The sequence below is a fragment of the Crocuta crocuta genome, unplaced genomic scaffold (assembly GCF_008692635.1).
Source record: "Crocuta crocuta isolate KB4526 unplaced genomic scaffold, BGI_CrCroc_1.0 scaffold158, whole genome shotgun sequence".
NCBI classification, from domain to species: domain Eukaryota; kingdom Metazoa; phylum Chordata; class Mammalia; order Carnivora; family Hyaenidae; genus Crocuta; species Crocuta crocuta.
In genome coordinates this window covers 1,146,939-1,174,555 of record NW_027532590.1, presented here as the reverse complement: position 1 = coordinate 1,174,555, position 27,617 = coordinate 1,146,939, and the positions used below count along the sequence as shown (strand labels likewise).

At 35.2% G+C, this 27,617-nt stretch overlaps 1 protein-coding gene across 2 annotated transcripts in view; it reads right to left on the bottom strand.

The window, feature by feature from the left end:
* The window catches only part of GLRA3 (glycine receptor alpha 3), a 180,672-nt gene that overhangs the window by 115,086 nt on the left and 37,969 nt on the right, over positions 1-27,617 (bottom strand). For both annotated transcript variants that reach the window (XM_077779663.1, XM_077779664.1), the window contains exons 2-3: positions 26,882-27,009; positions 9,011-9,078 (exon numbers count right to left, since the gene is read on the bottom strand). In XM_077779663.1, the coding sequence (XP_077635789.1) occupies positions 9,011-9,078; positions 26,882-27,009 (196 nt within the window). The remainder of the gene's footprint in view (positions 1-9,010; positions 9,079-26,881; positions 27,010-27,617) is intronic.

Sequence of the window (27,617 nt, the reverse complement as noted above, 5' to 3'; positions counted from 1 at the left end):
AACTTAAGTCATTGACAATAGATACTAAGGACCAAAGACTCATTTTTGGAAAAGTTTATAAAAAGACAGAAAAAAATGGACTTTCCCTCAGATTACACACATTTCCTTCCAATTGTCATAAAAAGTTACTGCTAAACCTAGTTGATCCCTAAAATAATCACATCTTAGTAATTTAGATTTTAAACATTATTCTTTGATTGCCGTAAGCACTATAAAATAGGAGTTCTAATTTCTTGTCACAGAAAAGTCTCCATACAAAATTTTAGTGTTTTAATGAGCTTCTATCAATACAGCTGAGAAAGCAGACACTTTTTGAGAAACGATAAAATTACAAGGAAAGTTTTTAATAAAAAATCCATATTCATTTGAGCAATATTAGCAGTTACTTGATTGTACAATTAGTTTCTAAGCTCATATTTAAGAGATTGTAGCACCAATTTAAAATAGTGACCAAGCGTCACCTGAGTCACTCAGTCGGTTGAGTGTCTGACTTTGGTTTAGGTCATGATTTCACGGTTTATAACTTCAAGCCCTACATTGGGCTCACTGCTGTCAGCACAGAGCCCTATTCAGATCCTCTGTCCCACAGTCTGTGTCCCTCCCCCACTTGCATTCTCTCAAAAAATAAAATAAAACATTAAAAAAAATTTTAAACAGTGACCAAGACTCAGAACTGCAAAACTAGACCATAGTGGGAAGCAAAACAAGAACTAAACACCTAAAACACTGTGACAAGGATACAATAGTGAAGTTTTCTTTTTGGAAAAGATACTCTTTGTTGGTCAGAATACATGTATACATATATTCAATAACATATAATTAAGATCTACTCTGTGCTAAGAATTATCTTAGCTGTTAATGATATAATAATGAATATTGCAGAGTGTACTGCTGCTCTATGGAGCCTATAATCAAAAGTTCTCGGAGCGCCTGTGTCAGTCAGTTAAGCGAATGACTTCCGTTCAGGTCATGATCTCACATTTCGTGTGTTCCAGTCCTTCATCCAGCTCTGACAGCTCAGAGCCTAGAGCCTGCTGCGGATTCTGTGTCTCCCTCTCTCTTTGCCCCTCCCCTACTCATCCTCTGTGTCTCTCTCCTTCAAAAATAAACGTTAAATTTCTTTTAATTCTAAATACATGTCTACGGATTTAAATAAAATATTACAAAGATAAAAAGCACTTAAAAATTGAATAAGGGGTGCCTGGGTGGCTTGTCGGTTAAGCGTCAGACTTTGGTTCAGGTCATGATCTCACTCACTGTTCATGGGTTCGAGCCCCATCTCCGGCTTTATGCCGATAGCTTAAGCCTGGAACCTGCTACGGTTTCTGTGCCCCCCTTTCGTTCTGCCCCTTATGCACTCACACTCTGTCTCTCTGTCTCTCAAAAATGAATAACTGTTAAATTTTTTTAAAAAACCTAAATTGAATAAAATAATAGGATGTCAATGAAGTCTATTTGTCAAATCAGTACATGCAGTTAAATGCCATCCTAAAAGCCAAATAAAGTAGTGTAAGAAAAACTTACCATATTATAGTGTGCAAATGAATTGCCTTATGTAAGTCATTGAGTTATTTGCTGTGAAGAAATCTAAAATGGATTGATATAAAATTACAGTTTATTTGGGATTTTTACGGATTTCCAATGATTTATTTACCAGTGACAATTCTTAAATATAAGGAATGTGTGGCACTGAAATATAAAGAGGTAGAAACTCTGATAGAGAAAATCAGTACAGAATATTTAGTGTAATAAATTTTACAGAAAGAACTAATGGAGAGATAAAAATTGACTATTATCATTTTTAAAAGATTAACATTAATTATAGTAATGATCAGAAAGCAGCAAAAATTCCTAGCAGACAAAAGTAAATCCATATGTAAACTAATTCAGAAAAAAGGGGCTAAAACAAAATTATTAACAAAAGGAATGAAAGTGAAGACATTAAAAAGATACCTCAGATGAAATGATATTGTACCATAAATAAGTTTATGTCAATAATTTGAAATTTTTAATGAAATGGGCAAATTTCTTAAAAACAACTTTTGCAAAATGTAGAAAGAATGAAAAGTCCTCTATCTGTTCAAGAATGGAATCTGTAAATTTAATCTTTCCCCAAGTAAAATGACCAGCATGGATGGCATTACTAGTAAATTTTACCAAATACTTATGGAAGAAATAATGACAGTTTTACAGAAACTATTTTACAGAGGAGAGGAAGAAAGAATATTTCCTAACTAATTTTTGAAGCTAGCATAAAACTTATACCACACACTGCTCTTGACAATATAAGAAAAGAAAATTACAGTTCAATACCCAAAATGAACACAGCAGCAAAAATCCCAAACCAAAGACTATAATTTAAACCAGCAATATATAAAAAGACTAATCAATTTTGATCATATGGGAGTTATCCCAGAACTGCAAAACATTTTGTACTTGAAAATCAGTATATTTTTGATTGACTTGAATATAATCCATAATACTAACAGAATGAAGAGAAAAGTCAATCATTTCAATGAATGCTGACAGCATTCAATAAAATTGAATGCCTATTCATGATTTAAAAAAAAACAACTCAGTATAGAAGTAATGGAAGAAAACTTCCTCAGTCTGATAAAGAACATTTAGGAGAAATCTGCAGTTATAGCATTTCTAACTGCAAAATATTGCATTATTTCTCACTGATATCAGAAAAAAAGACAAAGGTGGTCATTCTTCATCCATTTTATTTATCATTGTACAGGAGTTGTGAACCAGTGCAATTTGCACAAGATACCAGAATGGCATAAATGAATGAATAAATGAATGAATAACATCCAAGGAAAATGCATAAACACACTATTAATGAAGGAAGTAGGTAATATAACCTTGAGCCAAATACTTCCACTCTGGATATATACCCGACGGAATATTTTGCCTATGCATGTTAGAAGATAATGTACAACATGGGGCGCCTGGGTGGCTTAGTCGGTTAAGCGTCCGACTTTCCCTTAGGTCATGATCTCGCGGTTTGTGGGTTCAAGCCCCGCGTCGGGCTCTGTGCTGACTGCCAGCTCAGAGCCTGGAGCCTGTTTCAGTCTGTGACTCCCTCTCTCTCTGACTCTCCCCTGCTCGCACTGTCTCTCTCTCTCTCTCTCTCTCCTAGAAATAAATAAAAAAAAAAAGAAGAAGATAATGTACAACAATTTTCAATGCAGAGTTTTTGTAGTAGTGAAAACATTAAAGCAATCAAAATGTCCAGCAAATGTAGAATGAATAAATACAACATAGAATAGTTCCTGAAATAAAAATGAATGAAATAGTCTAAGGCTTATCTCAAAAAACATGAATTTGAAGCAAAAAAAAAAACAAAAAAAACAAAACAAAACCCAAACTCTATCTGGATACTACAATATGGCCATTTTGTTCATGCTTTCATACATGTAGAATGGAATTTTATATCTTCATATCAAATTCAGAAATGAAGTGTCTTTTGGAAAGGTAGGGAAGTATTTGCTCAGTTTTGATTTATTTTTAATGTTTAATTTCTTAAGATGATAGAAAATGAATTCTACTTATTTCTGAAATTTCTAAAATTACTAATTTTATTTGATAAAAAACCTTGATAAAAATACACTTAGATAAAAAGAATGTGTAGGGTTTTCCATTAGGAATCTGTAAATGGAGGGGCCCCTGAGTGGCTAGTTAGTGAAGTGTGTAACTCTTGATCTCAGCTCAGGTCTGTCACACTGGGAGTGGAACCTACTTTATTTTATTTTTTAATGTTTTATTTATTTCTGATACAGAGAGACACAGGGAGAGAGAGAGAGACAGCGTGAGCAGGGGAAGGTCAGAGAAAGAGGGAGACACAGAATCCGAAACAGGCTCCAGGCTCTGAGCTGGCAGTCAGCACAGAGCCTGACGCGGGGCTCTAGCCCAGAAACCGAGAGATCATGACCTGAGCTGAAGTCGGATGCTCAACCAACTGAACCACCCAGGCGCCCCAAACCTACTTTAAAAAAACTAAAATTAAATAAATAAAAAAGAATCTATAAGTGGACACTATAAAAATTTTTATGCCATACTGGCTTAGACTTCTTTTGAAATTCTAATGATCTGGTGATTCAACATAGCGTCTACATATGTGTGACTTTTGTTGCAACTAAAATATGAATCCATCATTTCTGTAAAAAGTTGAGAAAATGTGCAGTTGGACAATTCTGTGAGATCACAACAGACCCTTAGGTATTCTCACCCAATGCCACCATACCTCTCTGTATACAAACCCCTGAAAGACTCTTATACCAAAATATCTAACTTTTTTTGTTTTTATTTTGTAAAAATAATTTATTCTATTAGCACTAGTGAAAAGTAATGGTTCAATGAGTAAATATTGACTTAAGGCACATAGCCGAGCAGTTCTCTAACTCTCTGAGAACATATGTGTAACAGGATGGAGAGCCATCTGTTTTTCTGAAGATAGGTTAAGCCAATGTATTCAGTTTGAGACACTGCTATACATACACACCCAAATTACTACATTCATCTATGATTTTTTTTTTAAGCCCAACTTACAAATGCTTTCAACCTGACATATAAGCCCTATACAGAACTCATCACAGGTTTGCAAGAGTTTATGTTTTACTTAGGATTCAAATCAATCTGGTGATCTTAAGCTTCCCCTCACAGAAGCAATAAAAACAATCATGAGCAACTTTTGTCACCCTGAGTTTAGAAGGCAAGAGAGACACACTTTCCTTACCAAGGCCATGTTACGAAAGGGGAAGAAGAATGACTCTAATAATGGTAAACCAACTTTATCTTTAATTTAAACTTTTTACAAACTGTGGTTTCCAATAGTTGATAAATCTTTGCATACTTAAGAAGAATGTGAACTTGGACTAATGGAGGCTGAACACACCTTTAGAGAATCTCTTTATACATGACACAGGACCCAAATGTGAGTGAAGTAAGGAAGTTTCAAATTTCCACAATTATCTCTAGAAAAAAAGTTGATGACTATATGTCAAGAACAATAAAATTGTACTCAAGTGACAGTAGTCAGAACAACATTAAGTTGATTAGATAAATCCACATTGGGAAAGGAGGAGTTTCACCATTAAAAATAAATTTGAGCTTATGTTCTTGGAAAAATGCACATAAGTATTAAAAAAAACAAATCTGGTACAAGAAGAAGACGCAAAATACGTTGAAATTTTAAATTAACTTAATTTTCCAAAAAAATGGATAAATATGTGGAATTTCTACTAGAACTATTTTCTCAAGAATCAAATAATTACCACAAATGGGACTAAAGATTAATTTTAAATGGGGAGAGATACAATTGTGAGAAACTAGACCAGCAGAGGGAGCTTAATATATTTGATCAGTAAACAGACACTGAAGACAGTTAAAGTCTTTGTTAAGCAGAGATACACAGATTGGGAGAATTATTTTGTTTTATTTTAGGTATGAGATCTCAGATGCAATGATATTTATTAGTGATTGCAGGTCATTTGAAATTCCATCCTCTCAATTTTAATACATTGTATTAGTTGAATTAGGCTATTTGTATTATTGAAACAAAAGTAAACTATAATAATATAAAGATTGTAAGTATTTCTAAAATACATAAATGCTCCTGTAAGAATAAATTAATTTAAATAATATTACAGTAAATAAAATAATGGGACCAAGTTTAGTTGCAGAGCTATGATAGTAGAAAATATGAATAAAACACATCAACTTAATTAAGGTAGGAAAATATTTGATGAATCTTAAGATATTAAATATAATAATAAGTTTTAATTTTCTTCATTCTTATGTATATGGACACCATGTTGCAGCTCTTCCATCTGATACCATTAAAAACTTTACAAATATTGAATCTGATTATATAAATAGAAATAATATCACCTGTTTAAAAGTTTAGAAGACTAAAAAAAAAGTTTCCTAAAAGTTTAAAAGACTAAAAAGAAAGATTTCAAAGTGGATATAGTAAATTTTATAATACTTAATCTCTGAGGTGTTTGATTAATGTTTATTGATGCTGCTTGTGACCCTGAAGAGGAAAGGGATAGATGCTAAAAATGATTTTAAAAAATACATTATGATAGGGCGCCTAGGCGGCTCTGTTGTTTGGGCATCTAACTTCAGCTCAGGTCATGATCTCATGGTTTGTGGGTTTGAGCCCCGAGTCAGGCTCTGTGCTGACAGCTCAGAGCCTGCAGCCTGCTTCAGTTCTGTGTCTCCCTCTCTCTCTCTATCCCTCTTCTGCTCATGCTTTGTCTCTCTCTCTCTCTCTCAAAAATAAACATTAAAACAAATTTTAAAAATACATTATGATGGAATATGTGGGAATGGAAAGGATTTCTATGTTACAGATGGGGAATAAAACTGAGTAAGAGTCACTGCAGGAGCGTATTTATAATATTCTGCAAGCTTTTTATGTAATATTATTTTATAAAGGAAGTCTAAAATTATTAAAGATGAAAAATTTAGCTGGTGTCGTCACCCTGTCGATTGTGTGCTATAACCATTTACGGCAGACTGATGAGTTATGCTATAAAAAGCAAAGACCTTCAGGAACCTGACAATCTTTCAAGTTTAATGAGAAGGAAATCTGGCCATGTCTTCTCTTTTTTCCAAGTCTCTTCCTCCATCCCACAAAGATAAGTAAGGCTGTAAATCTCTCCAACTATTGCTGCTGAAAGTATTTTGTGGAAGCAATCTTGCAAAAGAGAAAGTATAAACATAGTTTTAGACTTTTGAGATTGTACAGTATGTATAGCAGCTATTAAAATGAAATAGTTGCCAGGGCTAGGAATACAATTTGGAAAGTCTAAGCAGAAAAAAGCCAGTAGAGATTCCTTCATCTTTAAATACATTTTGGAATGTACTGTAGAGAAAAAAAAATTTTCACCCCAAAATGTGTTTCTTTGGCATACGGATTATTTTAAGTTGATTATTTTTAAGAAACAGAAGACTCAATGGAAGGCCTGGGTGACTCAGTCAGTTAAGCACCCAGCTCTAGATCTCAGGTCAGGTCATCATCTCACACTTCAAGGGATCAACCCCCACCAGCATCAGGCTCTGTGCTGACAGTATGGAGCCTGCTTGGGATTCTCTCTCTCCCTCACTCTGCCCCTCCTCTCCACCCCCAAATAAATTTTAAAAAGTAGTTTAAAAAACCCAGAGGGCTCAAGAAGTTTCTCTTTTTGCTAACTGCCTAAAAGACTTGAGACAGAGGACCTGTTCCAGGAAGGGAGCTAGCACCATAGATAGCTATCGTTAAAATACGAACTAAGTCTGGTAAATAGGTAGAAACCTAGCAAGGCCCATTGGATTAAAGTCCTCTCAATGTCCCATTGTTTCTGAGTGTCCCAGCAAACACTTGTTTACAAAACATCTACTCTGTTTCACCTTGCTGTGAATTGCTGACCTTCCCTTTGAAGTCCCAGACCTCTACCACCTTCTCCTTAGTTCAGGATGACATATATACCTCACTTTGCCTGGCTGTCTTTGAAACCCCTTATGTTTATGGAAATTCCTCATATGTGTGGTATTAAATTTGATTTTCTCCGGTTAATTGTCTCATGTTGATTTAATTCTTAAACCATTCAAAAGAATCTTGAAGAGTAGAGGAAAATTTTTTCTCCCCAGTAGTACAAATGGAGGATATAAACCAGGACGAGATATTCAATGAGAATCCAGAATATGTCAAAGCCTAAAACGGGATCATACTCATTTTAGAGTCAGAATTGCACCAGAACCACACTGTGTTTATGCAAGCAAATTATACTCATTTTCTCTGTGTTTATACACACACACACATTCACGTTAGTTTATATGCTGTAGTCAAGATAAGTCTCTATAATGCCCAAATAATGCCAGTTCCTCTTCACTGATGCTTTTATTGTACTTATATTATATTGAGTTTGATAAAAACACAGAGATGCCACTAAATGACTAAATATTGCATACACATGGGGGGAAAAAGATGCCTAAGTAAAGTCTCTTCCTGTTGAGATAGATCCTCTCCACACACACATACCTCTATATCCACCCACGATAATTTGCGTATTAGATTTTTTTCTTAGGAAATTTGCTATCGAGTCATTCTGAGACACATAAATAAGCATAGTTCTCCACTTACTTAAAAATGGTTTTAGAAGCTAATAAATCTTTAAGTTTTTACATCCTATTTTAGCTAAAATCAACTTTGAAAATTAATGCAAATTATACCTGCTAAATTTAGGAATGGATTAGAATTCTAGGTGATTTAAGAACCACCATACATAGTTTCAATTAGAAAAAAAGTTGCCTGCTAGACAATTTTACAGATATTGAGTGGCTCAGAAGTCTGTCTCTGCATTTTATTTTAGCTAATGTGCACAATAAAGGCTTCAGTGTAAGGTAGAGATACAACACAATCTTTAAAGAAAGTTCTAAAATTCAAATCAGAATAAATTTGGACTGTTATGATCACTGTTATGATCAATGAAATAATAACTTCATTATATCAAATGTTTTCAACTACATAGTAATGAAGTCTCTGTTCAAAGAGTTTCCATAAATTAAGACATAAACAGAATTCATAAAACATTTATAATGTTTGAACAAAATCATATTCATTTGGAAAAGTAACCAAATAAAAAACTTAATATTATAAGCACATTTTAACTACACAGAATAATTGAACATGAGATTATTTACTCCTATGTTCATCTCTGGTTAATAAAGAGCATTGAAAAGAAATGATTTATATGAAAAAAATTAGTTTTAACTTGTGATTTAATATTTAATTACCAAAGTAGGAAAACTTTTTGTTTAATTTTTTAAATATACCATCTCTAAATGTAACGTTATTGCCTGCAGTTGATCCCAGTTTAATTGTACCATTAATTTTAATTTTTTAAATATTATTATATTAATCTTGGCTTGAAATTATATAACACTAGCAGAAAATGTGCCATTAATGTAATTACAAGATACTCCAGTGTGAAACTTGTTACAAAGTAAACATGCCTACCATGGTCGTCTCCGCTATAGAGCCAAAGCTGTTTATGAATATGTTGCATGTGACATTAACAGGAGGGCCTGAAAAAGAGATTAAAACATGAAGACTATTTAGATACTTAACTAAAATATCTTAAAATAATTCCATGTTTTTCATTATCAGCTTTTTTAAAAAGGAACATATGTATTTTACATTTGTATACACACAGATGCTTAAAATTGAAGGCAATCACTCTGTGAAATCATCAGAATCGAAAATTACAACTTCAGGGCTCAGTGGCTCAGTCTGCTCAGGTGGCTCAGTCGGTTGAGCGTCTGACTTTGGCTCAGGTCATGATCTCACGGTTTGTGGGTTCGAGTCCTGCATTGGGCTCTGTGCTAACAGCTAGCTCAGAGTCTGGAGCCTGTTTTGGATTCTGTGTCTCCCTCTCTCTCTCTCTGCCCCTCCCCCATTCACACTCTGTTTCTATCTCAATAATAAAAAAATTTTTTTAAAAACATAAAAAAAGAAAAGAAAATCACAACTTCAGAGTCTCCTTTGAACACTGAGGCTGGCCATTATATGTCATTAATCTCACTTGGTCTCAGTTATCTCTAATGGCTTTGTAAGTGTCTGATTTGTTAAGTCCAACACTGGGGCCCCTTCAGGCTGTTTCTATGGATTTTTTTTCTCCATGCATGGGCCCTATTTTTCTGTTTCTTTTCATGTTACATATTTTTTTGTTGTTAAAAATTGGATACATTCTATAATACAATGTGGCAACCCTGGAAACCAGACCTCCCACCTGCAACCCATAGTTGGTTGTTGCTGGTGCTTCTTATCATTGTTTGTTATTTAGTGACTTCCCTGGACTAATAAAGTTTGTGTTTTCCCATAGTGAGCAGTCACTGAGGATTCTGCTCAGTGAGCTTAGTGGTCAGCTAGTGATGCCTTGAACTGGTAAGTCTTCCACCCTTTGCAAGAGGACTTCAAGTTTGTTTGGGGGCATGCCTTTAAAGTTCATGTCTTTACTTTCACTTCCTTGCTTGCACAGGATTTGAGGTTAGCCAGAGGCGAGAGGTTGAGACCTTCTAAGTCTTTCCTGGGCTGCACACAGCCTTATACATGTGTTTACCCTCTAGATCTACAAGAGGACATCAGAACTTTTCAAAGCCTTCTATGAGCATCTCATTCCTCAGATCTTTTGTTAAAATTTTTGTTCAGGCTATTTGCCCATCTGGTATCACAGTGTTAGGCAAGTGCAGTGTTAAACAGTTTCTTGTGATCATCTTCTTTCTTTCTTTGCTTTTCTTTGCTTTTCTTTCTTTCCGTCTTTCTTTTCTTTTTCTTTCTCCTTCTTTTCTTTTCTTTTCTTTCTTCTGAGAGCGCATGTGCAAGAGAGCATGCCAGAGTGAGTGAACAGGGAGGCGACAAGGGCGGGGGCCGAGGAGGGCAGAGTGAGATTCCATCTCTAAGGACCCTGAGTTAACGACCTCAGCCAAAATCAAGAGTCAGCCAGGTGCCACTTTTGTGATCATTTTTAACAAAGGCCCTAGTATAGGATTTTCCCACTGAGGGAGTTCCCAGTCAAAGCCAAATAATGATAAGCCCTCTGAGTGGTACTTTCTAGGGAGTAGTCCAGATAAAAATAATATAGCTCTGGGGATGGACTTCGTTACCTGCTAGGCTCTGGATTGTAAGCTTCTATGGTTGCTCAGGAGGGTAGCCATACTTAAATGCCCTCTTTTTTTTAGAGAAACCTATTAGTTTTACTTGAATACACATTCCTTAGTGTGTTGCAAGCTCTTCAGAGCTTCTGAAAGTTAATTTTGACAATTTTTCCAATATTTTTATTGCTTTTTTTGGAGGAGTGAATTTATAAAGAACATCACTCTGCCATTCCAGAAGTCCCCTATGAGCGCATTTAGCATTCATCATAAAAATCAGTAATTTTTGTTTTTATGAGATCCACTTATCCATTCCTTTACTAAATATTTAAAAATTGTGTACACCAAATTGAAGAAGACACAATGAGATTATCATCTAGCTGGGCAGAAGGAATAAGCTCTCATAAATTGTTGAGTACTTCTTGTTACCAGGTGTGCGCTGATTCATAGATACCACTTAATCCATATAACACTGCAAGTGGGTAATATTACACCATTTATCAAACAGGGAATTAAAGCTCTGAGAGGATACATAAGACGCTAATGAATAGCATAGTTAGAATTTGCACCACTGGTCTGATTCTAGGAATCATTTTTTCCCCATCATATCAAGTTGCTCCATGATCTTCACATAACATTACATCCAAAGCATTCCATTATCTGGCTACAGACTTTGTTATTAGACTGATAGATGTGTAAAGCAACAGCACTGAAATATTATGTGGTAGGGGTTAAAATAACTCGGAGATAAACTCTACCTAATAGTCAGATAATGCCACACACAAAAACTAATATATAAGCCTTATCTAAGATGCCTGCCCTTTGCCTTATACTTCTATGCCCTCATCACTAGAGATAATCACTTCAACTTATTTAATAGAGTCTCTGGGGATTTACCTAATTTTCTCTAAATAATGAGCTTATTTTGCTACTTTTAATGCTCCCATTTTAGGCATATGTTCTGATACCCACGGCAGATGAGGATTTATTTAGCTTTCTTTAAATCATTATCACCACCTCTCCTGACAGAAACCTTTGTATATATCCTCCCAGCACAAAGATATGGTTACATTGTCGTTGGTGGTAGATCAGTATCCACTTCTTACATTATGACAAGGTAAATATTGCTTCCAACTAAGCCATGCAATAAATTATGATGACTTTTCTTTCCGGGTAAACATTTTCTTGAGGTTGATAAATGCTTTATGTACTGCTCATAGTTTCCTCCATGTATCATTAAACTACCCACAAGTTCTAAAATGTCTGAATTCTTTTTCTTTTTCTTTTTTAATGTTTATTTATTACTGAGACAGAGAGAAACATAGTATGCGTGGGGGAGGGGCAGAGAGACACGGAGACACAGAATTCGAAGCAGGCTCCAGGCTGTGAACTGTCAGCACAGAGCCGAGCGCCGCTCGAACCCACCAACCGTGAGATCATGACCTGAGCTGAAGTTGGACGCTCAGCCGACTAAACTACCCAGGCGACCCGTAAAGTGTCTGAATTATGTATCAATGTCAGACGCATCAAATATTTTATTAGCTTTTTCTTCCTTTGGATTTATTCCAAAATCAGATTTTTTGCTCTGGAGGGTAGCAGTCATCTTATGATCTTCCATGATCATTATTCTAGGCATTACTTCCATCTCTCTTTTGTGGGAGCTCCTTTCATGGCCCCTCTACTTTCTTTTTACTTGGCTTATCCTTTCATTTTAATGGAATAAATCCTTCAGTAATTTTTTGAGAAATGGTACATAAGGATGTGAAGCTTTTGAGAATTCACTTGTTCACCATTTGTTAATGTCCTTTGATTTTATTTATTTATTTTATTTTTTTAATGTTTATTTTTGAGAGAGATAGAGACAGAGCGTGAGTGGAAGAGGGGCAGAGAGAGAAAGAGAGAGAGACAGAAGAATCCCAAGCAGGCTCCAGGCTCTAAGCTGTCAGCACAGAGCCCAACATGGGGCCTGAACTCACAGACTATATATAAGATCATGACCTAAACCAAAGTCGGAAGTGTAACTGACTGAGCTACCCAGGCACCCCTTAAATGTCCTTTTAATTAACATTTAAATTTGGTAGAAAACTTTAGGTTAGAAATTTTTTTCTGAATTTTAAAGACATTTCTCTATTATTTTTATTTTCTTGCACTGCTGGTAAAAAGTCCAAAGCCATTCAGATTCTTGATCCTTTGTAAAGATAAAAAGGAAGTTCTTTGTACCAATATTAAATAAATAAATAAATAAAAATAAAAATAAATAAATAAATAAAAATAAAAACACTTTTCTAGTCAGAATAGTTTAAAATCATTTGTGGTTTTAATTCCCATTTTCTTGATTTCTGGTGCACAATTCTCATCTTTGTGTTTCTACTCATTTTATGATAGCCATTTGTCCTGCTGGGGGAAAGTAGAGGGAAAAAAAACAACAAAATTATTCAAAAATGAAGTCCACAGTCCATAGGCCATTGGATCCTATGCACAGTGAAGCCATTATGAGGATCTTTAAAAAGATGGATGCCTGATTTTTACCATCATGTTATGGCATGCGACTGAGCATTGATATTTTTAAAAGCTCCCCAGATGATTCAGATGTGCAGTGCTGCTGGAAACCACTCAGGAATTCCAGACAAGGAGACATCTGTGCCCACTAATATAGCAGGGCTAAAAATAACCTGAAATATGTCTGGAGGTGAAGAAATAGAGAGAGGGGAGTCAGGACTTAGAAGGCCTTGAAAATTCAAGGCCATTAATATTCACAAGAGTTGCCTATTTTAAGTTTGGTCAACAATGCTAATGAAACAAATAGATGCTGTGCAGTTGGAAAGAGCCCAAAGCCTACTGAGCACCAAGATGCATAGAACATAAAATTAAACAGATAGAGAAGGTAAATTGTTTTAAATATGAAGGATGGATATTTATGAACAAGAAAACTTTGGGGCGCCTGGGTGGCCCAGTTGATTGAGAGACCAACTATTAATTTTGTCTCAGGTCATGATCCCAGAGTCGTGGGATTGAGCCCCAGAGTCTGCTTAAGATATTCTCTCTCTCGACTCTTGAATGCTGACAAAAACTGAGGACTGATGGATGTGGGGGGGAGGGGAGGATGGGCATGGAGGAGGACACTTGTGGGGATGAGCACTGAGTGTTATGTGGAAACAAATTTGACAATAAACTATTTGTAAAAAAATAAATAAATAAATAAAAAGATATTCTCTCTCTCTCTCTCTCTGCCTCTCTCACCTGTTCATGCACTCTCTCTCCAAAATAAAAAAAAATTTTTTAAGCAGAAAACCCTATGAAAATCCTGAATTCCGGAGGTGTGATAATTATTTGGCTACTAGTGGAAAGTTCTTTTTAATATTTCTTTGTTATTTCTAAACATTTACAAATTTGTAAGATGATAAGGATGTCTTATATGTCACTATGTGAGAGAGGAGAAAGCACGAAGCTTTTACTTCATGAATATTTTATGCCATCTCAAGAGAAACATGAAGTCACAATTAGCTGTTAGGTCTTTTTTTTTTTTTGGCTTATGTAAGTCTAAGGTATTGAACTCTCAACTAGGTACACAGAGTATCTGGAATATTGAAAAGACCAATCTTTCATATTTTCTAGGTTATTCTCTGTTTTCTGAAGAATGCTGAAACTGTGTTATTTTCTTTTGCTGTTAATGGTAATATGAATCTGGGGAATATTGTTTAGCCTGGAATAAACTCTCTTGGGCTCTGTTGACTCACCACCTTTGGAAGATGGAAAACACAGAGCATTGGTATTGGGTTAATTCATCTTCCAATAAAATGCTGATGGAAGTACATCCATGTAGGGGAAACAGCTGCCACTATAAGATTGTCGGCTCCATCTGACTGTGAACTCTTTGGCTGAAATTGGAATAAATAAAACATCAAGTAGGGGGAGGGTGGGTGGTGGTGGTGATTCCTTTCATTTTAATCTAGCAAGAAGGAGGGTCTTTTTTGGGGGGGCCTTTCACTTAATTTCTCATTGAGCATTGAATAAAAAGTGAGGCATTCTTTATTATGTGTTTTTTAATTTCATCATATAAATTTAATTATTTTCCATATAATTTTGGATAGTAGTGCCAAAAAATAGAACAAAGGTGAAAATTCAGCATAGGCTTCGGTGGCCTGAAGTTAGTGGTATCTGTTCAGTTGCATTTCTGTGTCACTTATGATTTATAGCAAGTCCTAATGAATCCAGGAAGGTTCTGAAAGAACTTGGTAGTAAATACTGTGCTAGGAGGAATCCCCTGAAGTACATGTTTTCTCCCTAAATTGTGGCACTGGCATCCGGAGTTTACCAGAGGGTCACATATTAAGGTCCGTGAGTGAAATAAGGAAAATAACATGTTTCCACAGAAAACCAACGGAGAAGGAGGAGTGACTAATTGAAGCTTTCACTTCTACTTAGGAACATGATGTTTAATATTATATGAAACAGACTTCAGCCCTGGCCTCTTCAACATGACTCTAATCACACACAGAAAGCTCCTCCTAAAGACAGAAAGTCAGACTGGTTTCAAAGTTTAAATTCCATGCGGTAGGAAAGTAAATCCCAGCGATCTGAGGCCTAAGCATTAGCATTTATTCCCCTGGTTATCAGATGTGCTCTTTGTCTGATGATTAGAACACACATGAGTGCTATGTTGTTCCCATTTGACTACTTACGTGTGTATTCTCTTCTTCGGCAGGAAGAAAGGCCAATGAGTTTAAGCACTAAACCTTAATTCCAAATTTCAAAAATAGAGCAGACATTCAAATATTTGTGTATATTTTGTGTGTGTGTGTGTGTGTGTGTATAATATGTTATTATATATAATTATATTTTATTTTAAGGTTTATTTATTTTAAGGCAGAGAGAGTGTGTGATCAGAGGAGGGGCAGAGAGAGAGGAAGAGAGAGAGAATCCCAGGAAGGCCCTGCACCGTCAGTGCAGAGCCTGACACAGGGCTCTATCCCACAAACCATGAGATCATTACCTGAGCCGAAACCAAGAATCAGAAGCTTAACCAACTGAGCCACTCAGGAGCTCCTATAAGATTTTATTTTAAAAAAATTGAAAAATCATGTTAGAAGTATACAATAACTTGAGAATAAGAGTCATTGTTTTTAAGCACAGTCCTGGGCTATCATGGAATTTCTTTGATGAGATCCAAAGGTATTTGAAATTTACTTTATGGATATGATGCAGCCATGACAGATTTCTCATCATGGTTGTGTAGTGAACCAACACAACACAGGGGGTAGCTGAGTGGGTGGCCAAAGCATTGAGACAGAGAAAACAGCAGTTTATTGTTACAGTCCAGTTGGGAGGTAGAATGGCCCTGATCTAGGCAGTATCAGTGTAGATGGATTACAAAGAATGAAATGGATGCAGTACCATAATGTTTATGAAGCACCGTATTCTATACTTTAAGCTTCTGGTCTGTGGCAGATCAGAGCAGCAGTCTTAGAGTAATCTTTCTACTGTAGCCATTGATAGGTATATTCAAAAATTTTGTAGAGAATGAAGCTCAGAGAAGATTGTAAATATTCTAGTGCCATTACAGAGAGCACCTGTTTAGCAGTCCTTGGCCAATCTGCTACTTTTCTGTGCCAGTGCAAAAGCTGTTAAATCCATCTAGTACACTGCTATGTTTAGCAACAGAGCAAATAATTGCTATAGCATCCATATGGCAAATTGTGCCTTTAAATTGTTCATTACATTAGCCACTGTTGGCCTAAAAAGCAAGCAGCAGTAGTTGCAGATGTTTTCAGCAACATGTTTTCTTTTAGATGTGCCTCAAAGAAATAGAATATGCCTTTTAAATTCAGAGATGGATAAAGGCAAAGTGGCAAAGTACATTGCAGACCCTGGGCAATTACATTATTGCTATTCATACTAGGGAAAAATTGTTCACAAGGCAAATCTCAAGCAAACAAACAAAGAAAAAACAAAAAGCAGCCCAAGTGTTCATGAAGATGATTCCAAAAAATTGTTAATGTAATGTTGCATTAAAACCTCACCCTTTTTAAAGATACAGAATGCAGTTGAAATACTAAATCTCAGAAAATTTTTGTATTTACATTTATATGCATGTATATATGTATGTATATGTCACACATATACATGTAGTCAGGTCACTAGGAAAAATGTTATTTTTTGGTTGATAAAAGTAAATGTGAGGATTTTAAATCCAGATGTTAAATCATTTGTTAGATACTTGAAAAAAATTTTGAAATGGCAAAAAAACAGGATCCAGTTTCTTCTCCCTGTTCCCTTCCTTCTGTTTTATTTCTGAAAATGTCTTAAAGCCATTCCCTCAGCCAATACCAGATAGGCGTCCATGTCGGGATGGCTATGGGAAGGGTGGATAAGCTAGATAGGATGAGAAGCACACCTGGGAAGAAGGGATCCACAGCAAACTGGGATGTTGTAGCCAGAGTGAGTGAGCAGGATGTTCCTACAGTGGGGTATCTGGAGCTGGTGTGGAGGCAGATTTCTTACCGTCAGACGAGGAAGTTAAAATATGGAAACTCAGAAGCTAGAATAAACCAATGGCATCAGAGATATCAGTGTGAATCATGCTTTTCAAGAGAAGTGAAGATAGAGATGTAAATTAATAAGTATATGAATATACATGTGTGTATGTATATACCTGTATATATGTAAATATGTGTAGATAGATAGATAGATACTGGAATACACCAACTTAATCAATTAATCAAAGTGAGCATTAACAGTGAAGGCAAAAATTAACATGGTCCACCATCTGATAACATGCAATCAGGACAAAGTATGACTTCTCTGACATTTTTATTAAGATGCATTACCTAAATTGAAACACGAAGAAAATTACTGATGCAAACTGAAGTACAGTCTGTTAAATAAAGAAATAATAATGTGTTTTTTAAATGTCATGATCATGACAGTCATTGAAAGAATGAAGTTCTGGTTCAAATTGTATAAAACAAGGAAAAATGACCACTAAATGCAAGACATGATTCTAAACTGGATCTTTTTGCTATGAAGCCATTATTCAGGTAATTGGTAGAATTTGAATGGGGGTCCACGAATTAGATGGTAACAATATATTCATGTTAATTTTCTTGTTTCAATGGTCAGATTGTGGTTGTTTAAGAGAATGTTCTTATTTGTATGATATTCTCGAGTACTGGGGCATCAGGTCAACAACTTACTTTCAAGTGGTTCAGGAAAAAGGAGTTTTGTGCTATACTTGTAAATCTTCTTTTAACTTGAGATTTTTAAAAAGAAAAAAAGAAAAATTACTACAGAAAAACACATTAAAAACTAAAAATCAAAGGCAACATAAGATATAGAGCATACCAATGTAAATTTGTGAGCATTTCAGGTGAACATTTATAGTTTTGGAAAGATTTATTATTAAAGAGATTTTTCTCTTGTATTATGTAAAAATGCAAGTAGAAAATATACNTGTGAGCATTTCAGGTGAACATTTATAGTTTTGGAAAGATTTATTATTAAAGAGATTTTTCTTGCTAAAATGACCTTGTATTATGTAAAAATGCAAGTAGAAAATATACTTTTTCAAAAAAACAATTGAATTTTATTCAAGGACAGTAATGCCTGGATGAATAGAAATACTTTAAATGGGTAAGGAAGATGCTAATACTTTGCCTGGAAAAAAAAAAAAACAGGCAGGAAATGAGTTTCAGGTACAGATGCCATCCTGGGGATAGAATGTGTTATAGCAGAATAGACCTTTTGAAACCTAGATTTGTGATGTGGGAGAAAGGGATTAATATAGGAAAATATTACAGATGAAAAGACAGAAACCACAAAGACATTGTGAAGACAAACAATGTTATTTCTAAATAAAGAAAGTAACCATTGGAAATAGAACAAAGCAAAACAAAAAGCCCCCAACAAATATGTGATAAATGTTTAGGAGGAATATGTCATTGAGTGATTGCTAAGAGAATACTTTCTGCCTGGATCCAAATTACACTTCAGTGTTTTGAAAGACCAGCTGGGGTGCAAACAATAGGGTCAAAAGAAATAAGTAAACCCTAGAAAAAGCTGGTAAAATGGTCTAGTGAAATAATATTTTATTGTCTTTGGATATACATTTATTTGCTATTCAATTGCTTTTTCATCTGTTAAACTGGCTTCTGGTTGCAAATGACTCCTGGATGCTTCTGTTTCAAGATGGAAAATTGAACATAGTTTTCTTTCTCTCTGAGGACCTAAAATGATGTTATCAAATAAAAATGATACTAAACATATCACACCAAAGAGAATGAGAGGAAAGTCATAATTAGTTTAATAACCTAAAATACAGAAGGCAGAAGAAAATGGTTGATGGAGCAAAGCCTGAAAGAAATGCAGGTTAGGACTGAGTGGAGAAGGGCGAGCTACCCAGGGAGAAACAGAGCGTGGGGTCATCCTCTGAATGAAAGGAAGAAGGTATTTAAAAGGGGTCTGCAGAGAGAGAGGCCATGGGAACCTGTCTCAGAAATTCTCTGCTTCCCATCCAGGGGCACCTGGGTAGCTCAGTCAGTTAAGCGTCCAACTTTTGCTTTCAGCTCAGATAATGATCTTATGGTTCCTGAGATCAAGCCCTGTGTCTGACAGCGTGGAGTCTGCTTGGGACTCAGTCTCCCTTTATCTCTGCCTCTTGCTTCAAAACTAAATAAATAAACTNTTTTTTTTTTTTTTTTTTTTTTTTTTTTGAGAGTCAGAGAGAGATAGCATGAGCAGGGGAGGGTCATAAACAGGGAGATACAGAATCCGAACACAGGCTCCAGGCTCTGCACTGGCTGTCAGCACAGAGCCAGACGCGGGGCTCGAAGCCATGAACCGTGAGATCATGACCTGAGCCAAATTCGGACGCTTAACCGACTGAGCCACCCAGGCGCTCCTCCCATCCATTTTTCTACAGAGCAGGAATGGCCTGGGGTTTATCTCTAAGAAATTCTTGAAGGCATGGAAAAAAATATATTTTCTAACATAGTTCACTAAGGTGATTGGAAATAATATTGTTCTGTGAATCAATGCTGACTTTCTGAAATTGCTTAATTTTCCAGCTTTATTGAGATATGATTGACATAACACATTGTTCATCGTGCATACTGTGTTGATTTGATACACGTACATATTGCAATATAATTACCACTGTAGCATTTAGCTTCCATCTCCATCATGTCACATAATTACTATTTCTTTTTTGTGGTGAGAACATTATTGATCTAACCACTTAACAACTTTTAAATATATAATACAGTATTAGGTGTAACCACAAGGCTGTGCATTAGATTGCCAGAATTTATTCAACTTCTAACTCTTTGCAAAAAGTTTAAAAAAACCAAAAAGATGATCAGAGAAAACAGTTCCTGACAGTACTTTAAAACTATAGCTGTCTGTATTTTGGCATCAGGGGGACCTCAGACCAAAGCTTCATCAACACTCAACAATCATCTAAAGCACAATTCTGTTCAGTGCAAGAATGTCTCTGTCAGATTTCCCTGTCTAGTGAGAGAAATAGCAGAAAACCACCTCCTTATAACACACACACACACACACCAGGCAAAACCTGTATCAGCACCCAAATCAACTTAATCTCTCCTGAACTACAGAGTGTTTTGATCACATATAAGGTAACTAGCAGCTTAAAGAGTGAACAAGATGAACAAACATAATTTTTCCTGCAGGAAGAAAAGAGAAATCATCAGGCAGAAAAGGAAAACAGAAGAGGTAGAATACAAATTGAGGCACTAAATTAGAGGTCTAGTTAGTGTCAAGGAATCTTCTACTGCTTTCTTTGTAAGAGGCCTGGACACCAATCAGACAGGTACCTACTGAAGTAACCAATTTTACCTTTGGAGGGTTTGCCTCAAAGAAGTATAGCTGTGAACAAAGATTGTTGAGACAAGGAAGGGCTGCTTCCCATCACTAATATTTTTAGACAATTGAATTTTTACCAAGTTCAGGTATCTGTTCTTTACTCTCGTCATATACAAAACAGCTAAACATACAAAATAGCACCTGCCTAGCAACCTGTAACACAACTTCCATGACTTCACATTCAAGGAAAATGGTTTAGGATAAAAGTGACTGTGAAGACACCAAAATACAAGCACAGAATTAAAATCTTCCCAAACATTCCAAATGACACCATGTGAGGGGCACCTGGATGACTCGGTTGGTTAAACATCCAACTCTTGAGTTAGGCTCAGGTCATCATCTCATGGTTTGTGGGATCAAGTCCTGCATCAGGCTCTGCACTCACAGCATGGAGCCTACTTGCGATTCTGTCTCCCTCTCTCTCTGCCCTTCTCTGTCTCTCTGTCTCTGTCTGTCTATCTGCCTGTCTCTGTCTCAAATATATAAACATCAAATGATACCATGTAAAATATCAAAGAGTCTTTTATGGAATAAATCTGAATAGTCCTTAAATATAAAGGAAAAAAGACAAAAGGGTAAAGCGTATGAGTGGGAGTATGTTAGACACAGATGACAAAAAATCAGAATTTTTTTTAACAGAGAGCGTTGTTTTGGAGAATAACACAAAACTATGCTAGCATAAGCCATCCTTTTTTTAAAAAAAAATATGCATAGTTAGAAAAAATAGGCTATATGTAAGTGAGCAATACTAAATAATACTAAATGTCAGTAGGCACTGGAACAATATCTAACAAACTTTTCAGCTAGAATTCTGTAACTTGATAATTGTCTAAAGTTACTTCAATGTCAAATGTATAAACAAGAGATTATCATGTATTCAATGATAAAAAGAAATGAGCTATCAAACCACAAAAAGACATGGAGGATCTTTAAAAGCATATCATCAGTCTCCAAAGTCTTCACATATAGCATTCCACCTAGATGACTTTCTGGAAAAAACAAAACTCAACAGACAGAAAAAGATCGGTGGTTGCCAGAGATTTGGGTGGAGAGGGAGAGAGTGACATTCACAGCTGAAGCACAGGGGACTTTGAGGAGAGTGAAATTCTTCTATGTGATACAGACATGATGGTTACATGTGGGTTACTCATTTGTCAAAAGCCACAAAATGTACATCAAGAGTGAACCCTAATGTAAACAATGACTTTAGTTCATAATAATAATACATCATTAACTGTTGATGAATAGTTATTCAGTAGTTAATCAATATTAATTTATCAGTTCTAACTAATGTATCACACTAATACAAGAGGTAAATAATAGGGGAAATTGTGGGGGATGGAGAGGATATGTGAGAATTCTCTGTACTTTCCAATCAATTTTTCTGTAAACCTAAAACCGCTCTTTAAAGAGTCTAGAAATTAAACAAACAAAAAAAGATGATCAGAAAGTGTATTTTTAACTTACTCCTGTTCTGAAAACGAAGAAGTGTTTTATTGTATCTTTACATATGTGGAAAGAGATAGAAATAAAATTTTAAAAAAAAGAAACCTTGGAAACTAAAAAAAGGGTTGGATATAAATATGAATTCAAGAAACTGCTGGATACAAGGATTTGGGGGGCTTTGCATAAGTTAGTTGTCTGGCCATCCAAGCCAGTAACATGACTGGCTCTGGGGACTGTGTGGTTCAGGCTGGAGGGCAATGCTTCCTGTCACTGCGCGTCTTTCGTTTCTACTTTTCCCTAGACAGGAACAGATCTAGAGAAAGGATTTCAAATTCCAGGAAAGACGTAGTGTGGTCTGCCTACCATTTTTGTTTTTTTAAAATGGAAGCAATAGTTCCTATACATATCATCTCTGTCTTCTAAGGCCACATTTTTGAAAGCATGATTTATGCAAAACTCTAATTTCTGTTGAAGGGTCAACAAGTTCAATGACATGTGGAGCTTTATTTGTGAATTTGTTTTAGCAGACTCAGATCATTTCCAAACCCAGTTGTTGTTATTTCGTGTATTCTTTATTTAATTGCTCAACAAATCAGGGGCACCTGGGAGGCTCAGTTAAGTGTCCGACTTCAGCTCAGGTAATGATCTCACCGTCTGTGGGTTCAAGCCCCACATAGGGCTCTGTGCTGACAGCTCGGATCCTGGAGACTGCTTCAGATTCTGTCACCCTCTCTCTCTCTGCTCCTCCCCTGCTCACTCATACCCTGTCTCTCTCTGTCTCTCAAAAATAGATAAATGTTTAAAAATTTTTTTAAAAAGAAATCATTGTGGGGTGCCTGGGTGGCTTAGTCGGTTAAGCGTCCGACTTTCACTTAGGTCATGATCTCGCGTTTCGTGGGTTCGGGCCCCGCGTCGGGCTCTGTGCTGACTGCCAGCTCAGAGCCTGGAGCCTGTTTCAGTCTGTGACTCCCTCTCTCTCTGACCCTCCCCTGCTCACGCCGTCTCTCTCTCTCTCTCCTAGAAATAAATAAAAATATTTAAAAAAAAAGAAATCATTGTATTTAACAGAAGTAAGATATAATAGAGATTTGAAGTTGTTTTCATACTCAAATTATCCTAAAGGCAAAGAGATTTTTTTTTGAGAAACATGATTCTTATACAAGTTTAAGTAAGTTATGAATATTCTGGAGGGGGGAAGAACAGTTGGTTAATTAGTGAAAAAGAAAGAATATTGGTGAGTCGGGCATTTGAATATTTTAATTTCTTTCAACATTTATTATTTTAGGTAGCCAATAGTTATATTTAATTTAATTACTAAGATAATTTTTGATAGAAGAGACTGTCCTATCTGTGCTCGGTACCAATTTAAAGTGTTTTCAGAAAATTATTTATTCCTACTTTTGTGTGGTATGTTTTAATAACATATTTAAAACACTTAATCTTAACAGGTCAGATTTTCTAAAGGTGTAGGCATTTTTTAGAGGAAAATACAAACATACTGTAATTTACATTACAGAAAAATGTCTATATCTATATTTTTTTATTTTAGCAGTATATGAAAGAATAAAATCAAAGTAACATTTTAACAAAAGTGTTTTATATTTTTAAATAGTTGTTCTCCACTATGACCCAAAAGATAAATTCCCTTTTGACATGGGTATATGTACCCATGAAAACAATCACAAATTTGAAATCAGTATTCCAGAAATAAATTTCCTAATAATGCATTTAACCTGGAATAATTCATATTATTTTTAAATGTTTATATTTTGAAAGGTGAAAATACTATCACGTTGTTATTATAATTTTCACTGAAGTGATTGCTAATGAGGTTGAACATTCTTATTTATTCTCTGTAAATTGTCTGAAGTCAATAAAAGATTTTGTTTTTCTCTTACAAAATTTGTAAACCCCTGAGAGGTTTATTTTCCAAGGCTTTTGTATTTTGAAAACACTTGCCTATTGTCTGAGTGATTATCCAAATCACTAAATTAATTTCTAGATTTATTTTCTTAACATTTTAATCTATGAAGATGTGGGGACGAAATCATTCAAGTTATTGTAATACATTATTACATCTGCTTTGGCAAAATCCCATCCCTTTACTTTAAAAAAAAATATTTAATTTTGCTTACCTATTTGAAAAAAAAAAAAAAGACTAGTGGAGTATCACATATCACGTTATTGATGCTCAGGTCCCGAAAATCTTACCGTATTAATTCCTTGTCTTTGGCAAACTGAGAGGCAGAGTATATATACTAAATACTATAAGTTAGTTTATTTGATTAGCCAAGTAAATCCTTTTTAAAAAAATAACAAAAGGTCTGGGGCGCCTGGGTGGTTTAGTCGGTTAAGCGTCCGACTTTCGCTTAGGTCATGATCTCGCGGTTCGTGGGTTCGAGCCCCGCGTCGGGCTCTGTGCTGACTGCCAGCTCAGAGCCTGGAGCCTGTTTCAGAGTCTGTGACTCCCTCTCTCTCTGACCCTCCCCTGCTCACGCTGTCTCTCTCTCTCTCTCTCTCTCCTAGAAATAAATGAAAAAAAAAGTAAAATAAAAATAAAAAAATAGACAAAGGGGAAAAAAATCAATATGGCAGGGTCATGGGGGGAAGGGTGGCACATTGTAGTTGTAGTCTTGTGACATACTACACAGAAAAACTGAGTTAAATATTACCAGAACAGTTTCTTCGCCTTCTGACTTCTGTCTGATGAAGTTATTTTCTTAGAGGACTGGTAGGTGTCTGGGTACCTGACAAGAGGGGCTGATCTCATCATCTTCTGGTAAGTCTTGTATTTAGTTTGTTAGGACCTTCATACCTCAAAAATATTTAAATGTATTTCATTTATATTTCAGTATTGGGCAACAAAACGGTAGTCAAAGGATTTTGATGTTATTTTATTCAACAAAAGGAAACTGTTGAATGTGCTGAATTCAGGGAGGAAGCTGTGAGCGTTCCCCAGAGACAACAATATTTGACTGGAAAATCAAGAGTGTTCGCTGAGAACGAATCCATTAAGTTATCGGTTTTAATAAACTAACATTATGGTAATCAAATGAGCGTCCACTTGTTTTTCTGATATTTAGAGTACAAAATAATCCAATTCTCTGTCTCTTTTTCTCTCTGCCCCTCTCCTGCTTGCTTGTTCTCTTTCTCTCTCTCAAAAATAAGTAAATAAACATTAAAAAAAATCTCCTCACCTCTAAACTGTTTTTGATTATCACCTAGTTTTTAGAAATGTATTTTTATTTTTAAAAAAATCACTGTGTTTTTAAAGCAAGATCAAATCTTTCCAGTCCTTTCCTGGTCTCACATGTAAATAGTAATATTAATCACACTGAAGATGGTTTAAAATTTCCTTTGTTGGTTAAATGGTTGAAATGATAAAATGAAGGAAACTTTCCAAGAAAGCAGCAAAGGCACTGGGACCACTATTTGTGTGGTTAGTAACTTACCTATATTTTTATTAAGACCTCCGCTGTCTGTTTATGTGAGTTTTAAAGTGTTCACAGATATTTAAAAATAGAATATATTTTTCTCCTTAGTTTTCAGTGAAAACAAAGCAATGCTGTGAATCATTGAATAGAATAATCATAATGAATCCACTAATTGCTAATTATGTTTCTTGCTGTTTATTAATATGACAACTGCATATATTTAAAGGTCAATTCAAAGTTAGTTCTCAACCTAATGTCAGGGATACTGCTGTTCCTCAATTTGTAAAAGATCCTCATAATGTTGAAATCTCTTGTTTCATTTGTATCTGATATCTCTTAAGCTGTACTATTTTCTCATGGCTTTACATTTAGTGTTTTCTTCTTGTACAGTTAAAAATATTTATGGCCAAAATGCTTAAATCAAGAAATGCAATCTACAATTTAAATGTGAAAATTATTTTGAAATTGAAGCAATTCATAGTTTTTTTACTTACAAATTATCAACAAATTTACACCTTTTTTTTCTCCTACTACCCATTCTTCATATTTATTGTCCTCTCTAAATAATTCTTAAACCACTGCTAAGCAATTCTTCTTTTTTCTCCCATAAGAACAAATTCAGGAAAAAAAATAATGATTTAGACTACACTGTATTTCTTTTCACCTTTAAGGATAAAAATAGCTTAACTGAGTCTCATGGAAAAGGTATGTATTCTTATTATTTGGATTATTTTCTTTACTGACTAGAATATTATTCAAGAGATATTAAATATATACAGACATGGAAGTAGCTTTCTAATCTTTTATCCTAGGACATATTGTGGTTCTGGGCAATCTACATACAACACGTATAAGTATGCTGCTTTTCAGTATATTAAACAAAAGAATAAAAGAGGGCTTTCTTAAACTGACAATTACACTCTTTCCTTTACATTTAAGCAAAACATTTGGTCGAAGGAATAATTTTTGAAATGTTATCAGTGGCTTTTAGTTATCCAGACTCTTTTCCCAGTACATAAATTCAACAACTGTTTGATTCTCCACATATAAAAGAGTCTTGCTGTGGGGAATTTAAAATATGGTTTATTGCCACCTTTAAAGAAGCTTCTAGTCCAGTGAGTAGAATATATACGTGTGTGTGTGTGTAAATATATGTATGTAAAAATATATATGTAAAAAATATACATATGTATATACATATACATATATATATGTAGTTTCCTAAAATGAATCATCATGACAATAAGCATCATAACAAGGAAAGAAGAGCAAACACTATTGGTTCAAAGAAGACTAATTCTGAGAACTACTAACATAAGAATAGATTTTTTTTCTTTCAAAACATATCTTTGCATAATACAGTACTTGGAAGATTACTGGAAATAAGCATTAGAATTTTTGTGGAATCAATCTGAAAATTTATCTTGTTTAATAATATTCAAAACACATTTCATATATAATGGTAAGTAGATAATTACCTTTAAAATTGGGTCTGATTCTGGCATCATACCCTGATGTCCTCCCCATTAATTTATCCAGAAAGTCCGAAGGTGACATTGGAGCACTTCGAGATCTTGCACTGTCTGTTTCCTTTGTTGCGACCAAGCTATAAATGAGAAGAACATTCAGATTTTACAGAAAATGACAACAAAAAGTCTTCCTAACGATTGTCACTATAAATAGAGAATTAAAAAATGGTAGGGGCGCCTGGGTGGCTTAGTTGGTTGAGCGTCCGACTTTCGCTTAGGTCATGATCTCGCGGTTCGTGGGTTCTAGCCCCGCGTCGGGCTCTGTGCTGACTGCCAGCTCAGAGCCTGGAGCCTATTTCAGAGTCTGTATCTCCTTCTCTCTCTGACCCTCCCCTGCTCACGCTCTCTCTCTCTCTCTCTCTCCCTAGAAATAAATAAAAATATTTTTTAAAAATGGTAAGCAAAAATTACCTTTTAAAACAAAAAGAAAAACTTTTATATGTTTTAAGTAGTATATATTCTATATATTATTTACTATATGGCAAATATTATTGTAATGACAGATAGGTCTTTATAGATCTATAGACCTATAGACAGATAGATCTACAGTCAAGTATTTATACGGTTTCACAAGTGTTCAGCCCAAAGGTCAGAGGTGACATTATTTTAAGTCTGGAAACAAAGCCACTCCCAAATTATTAGACTTTCAAAATTTGTATTTACCCAAACTTGACTTCTAATTGGA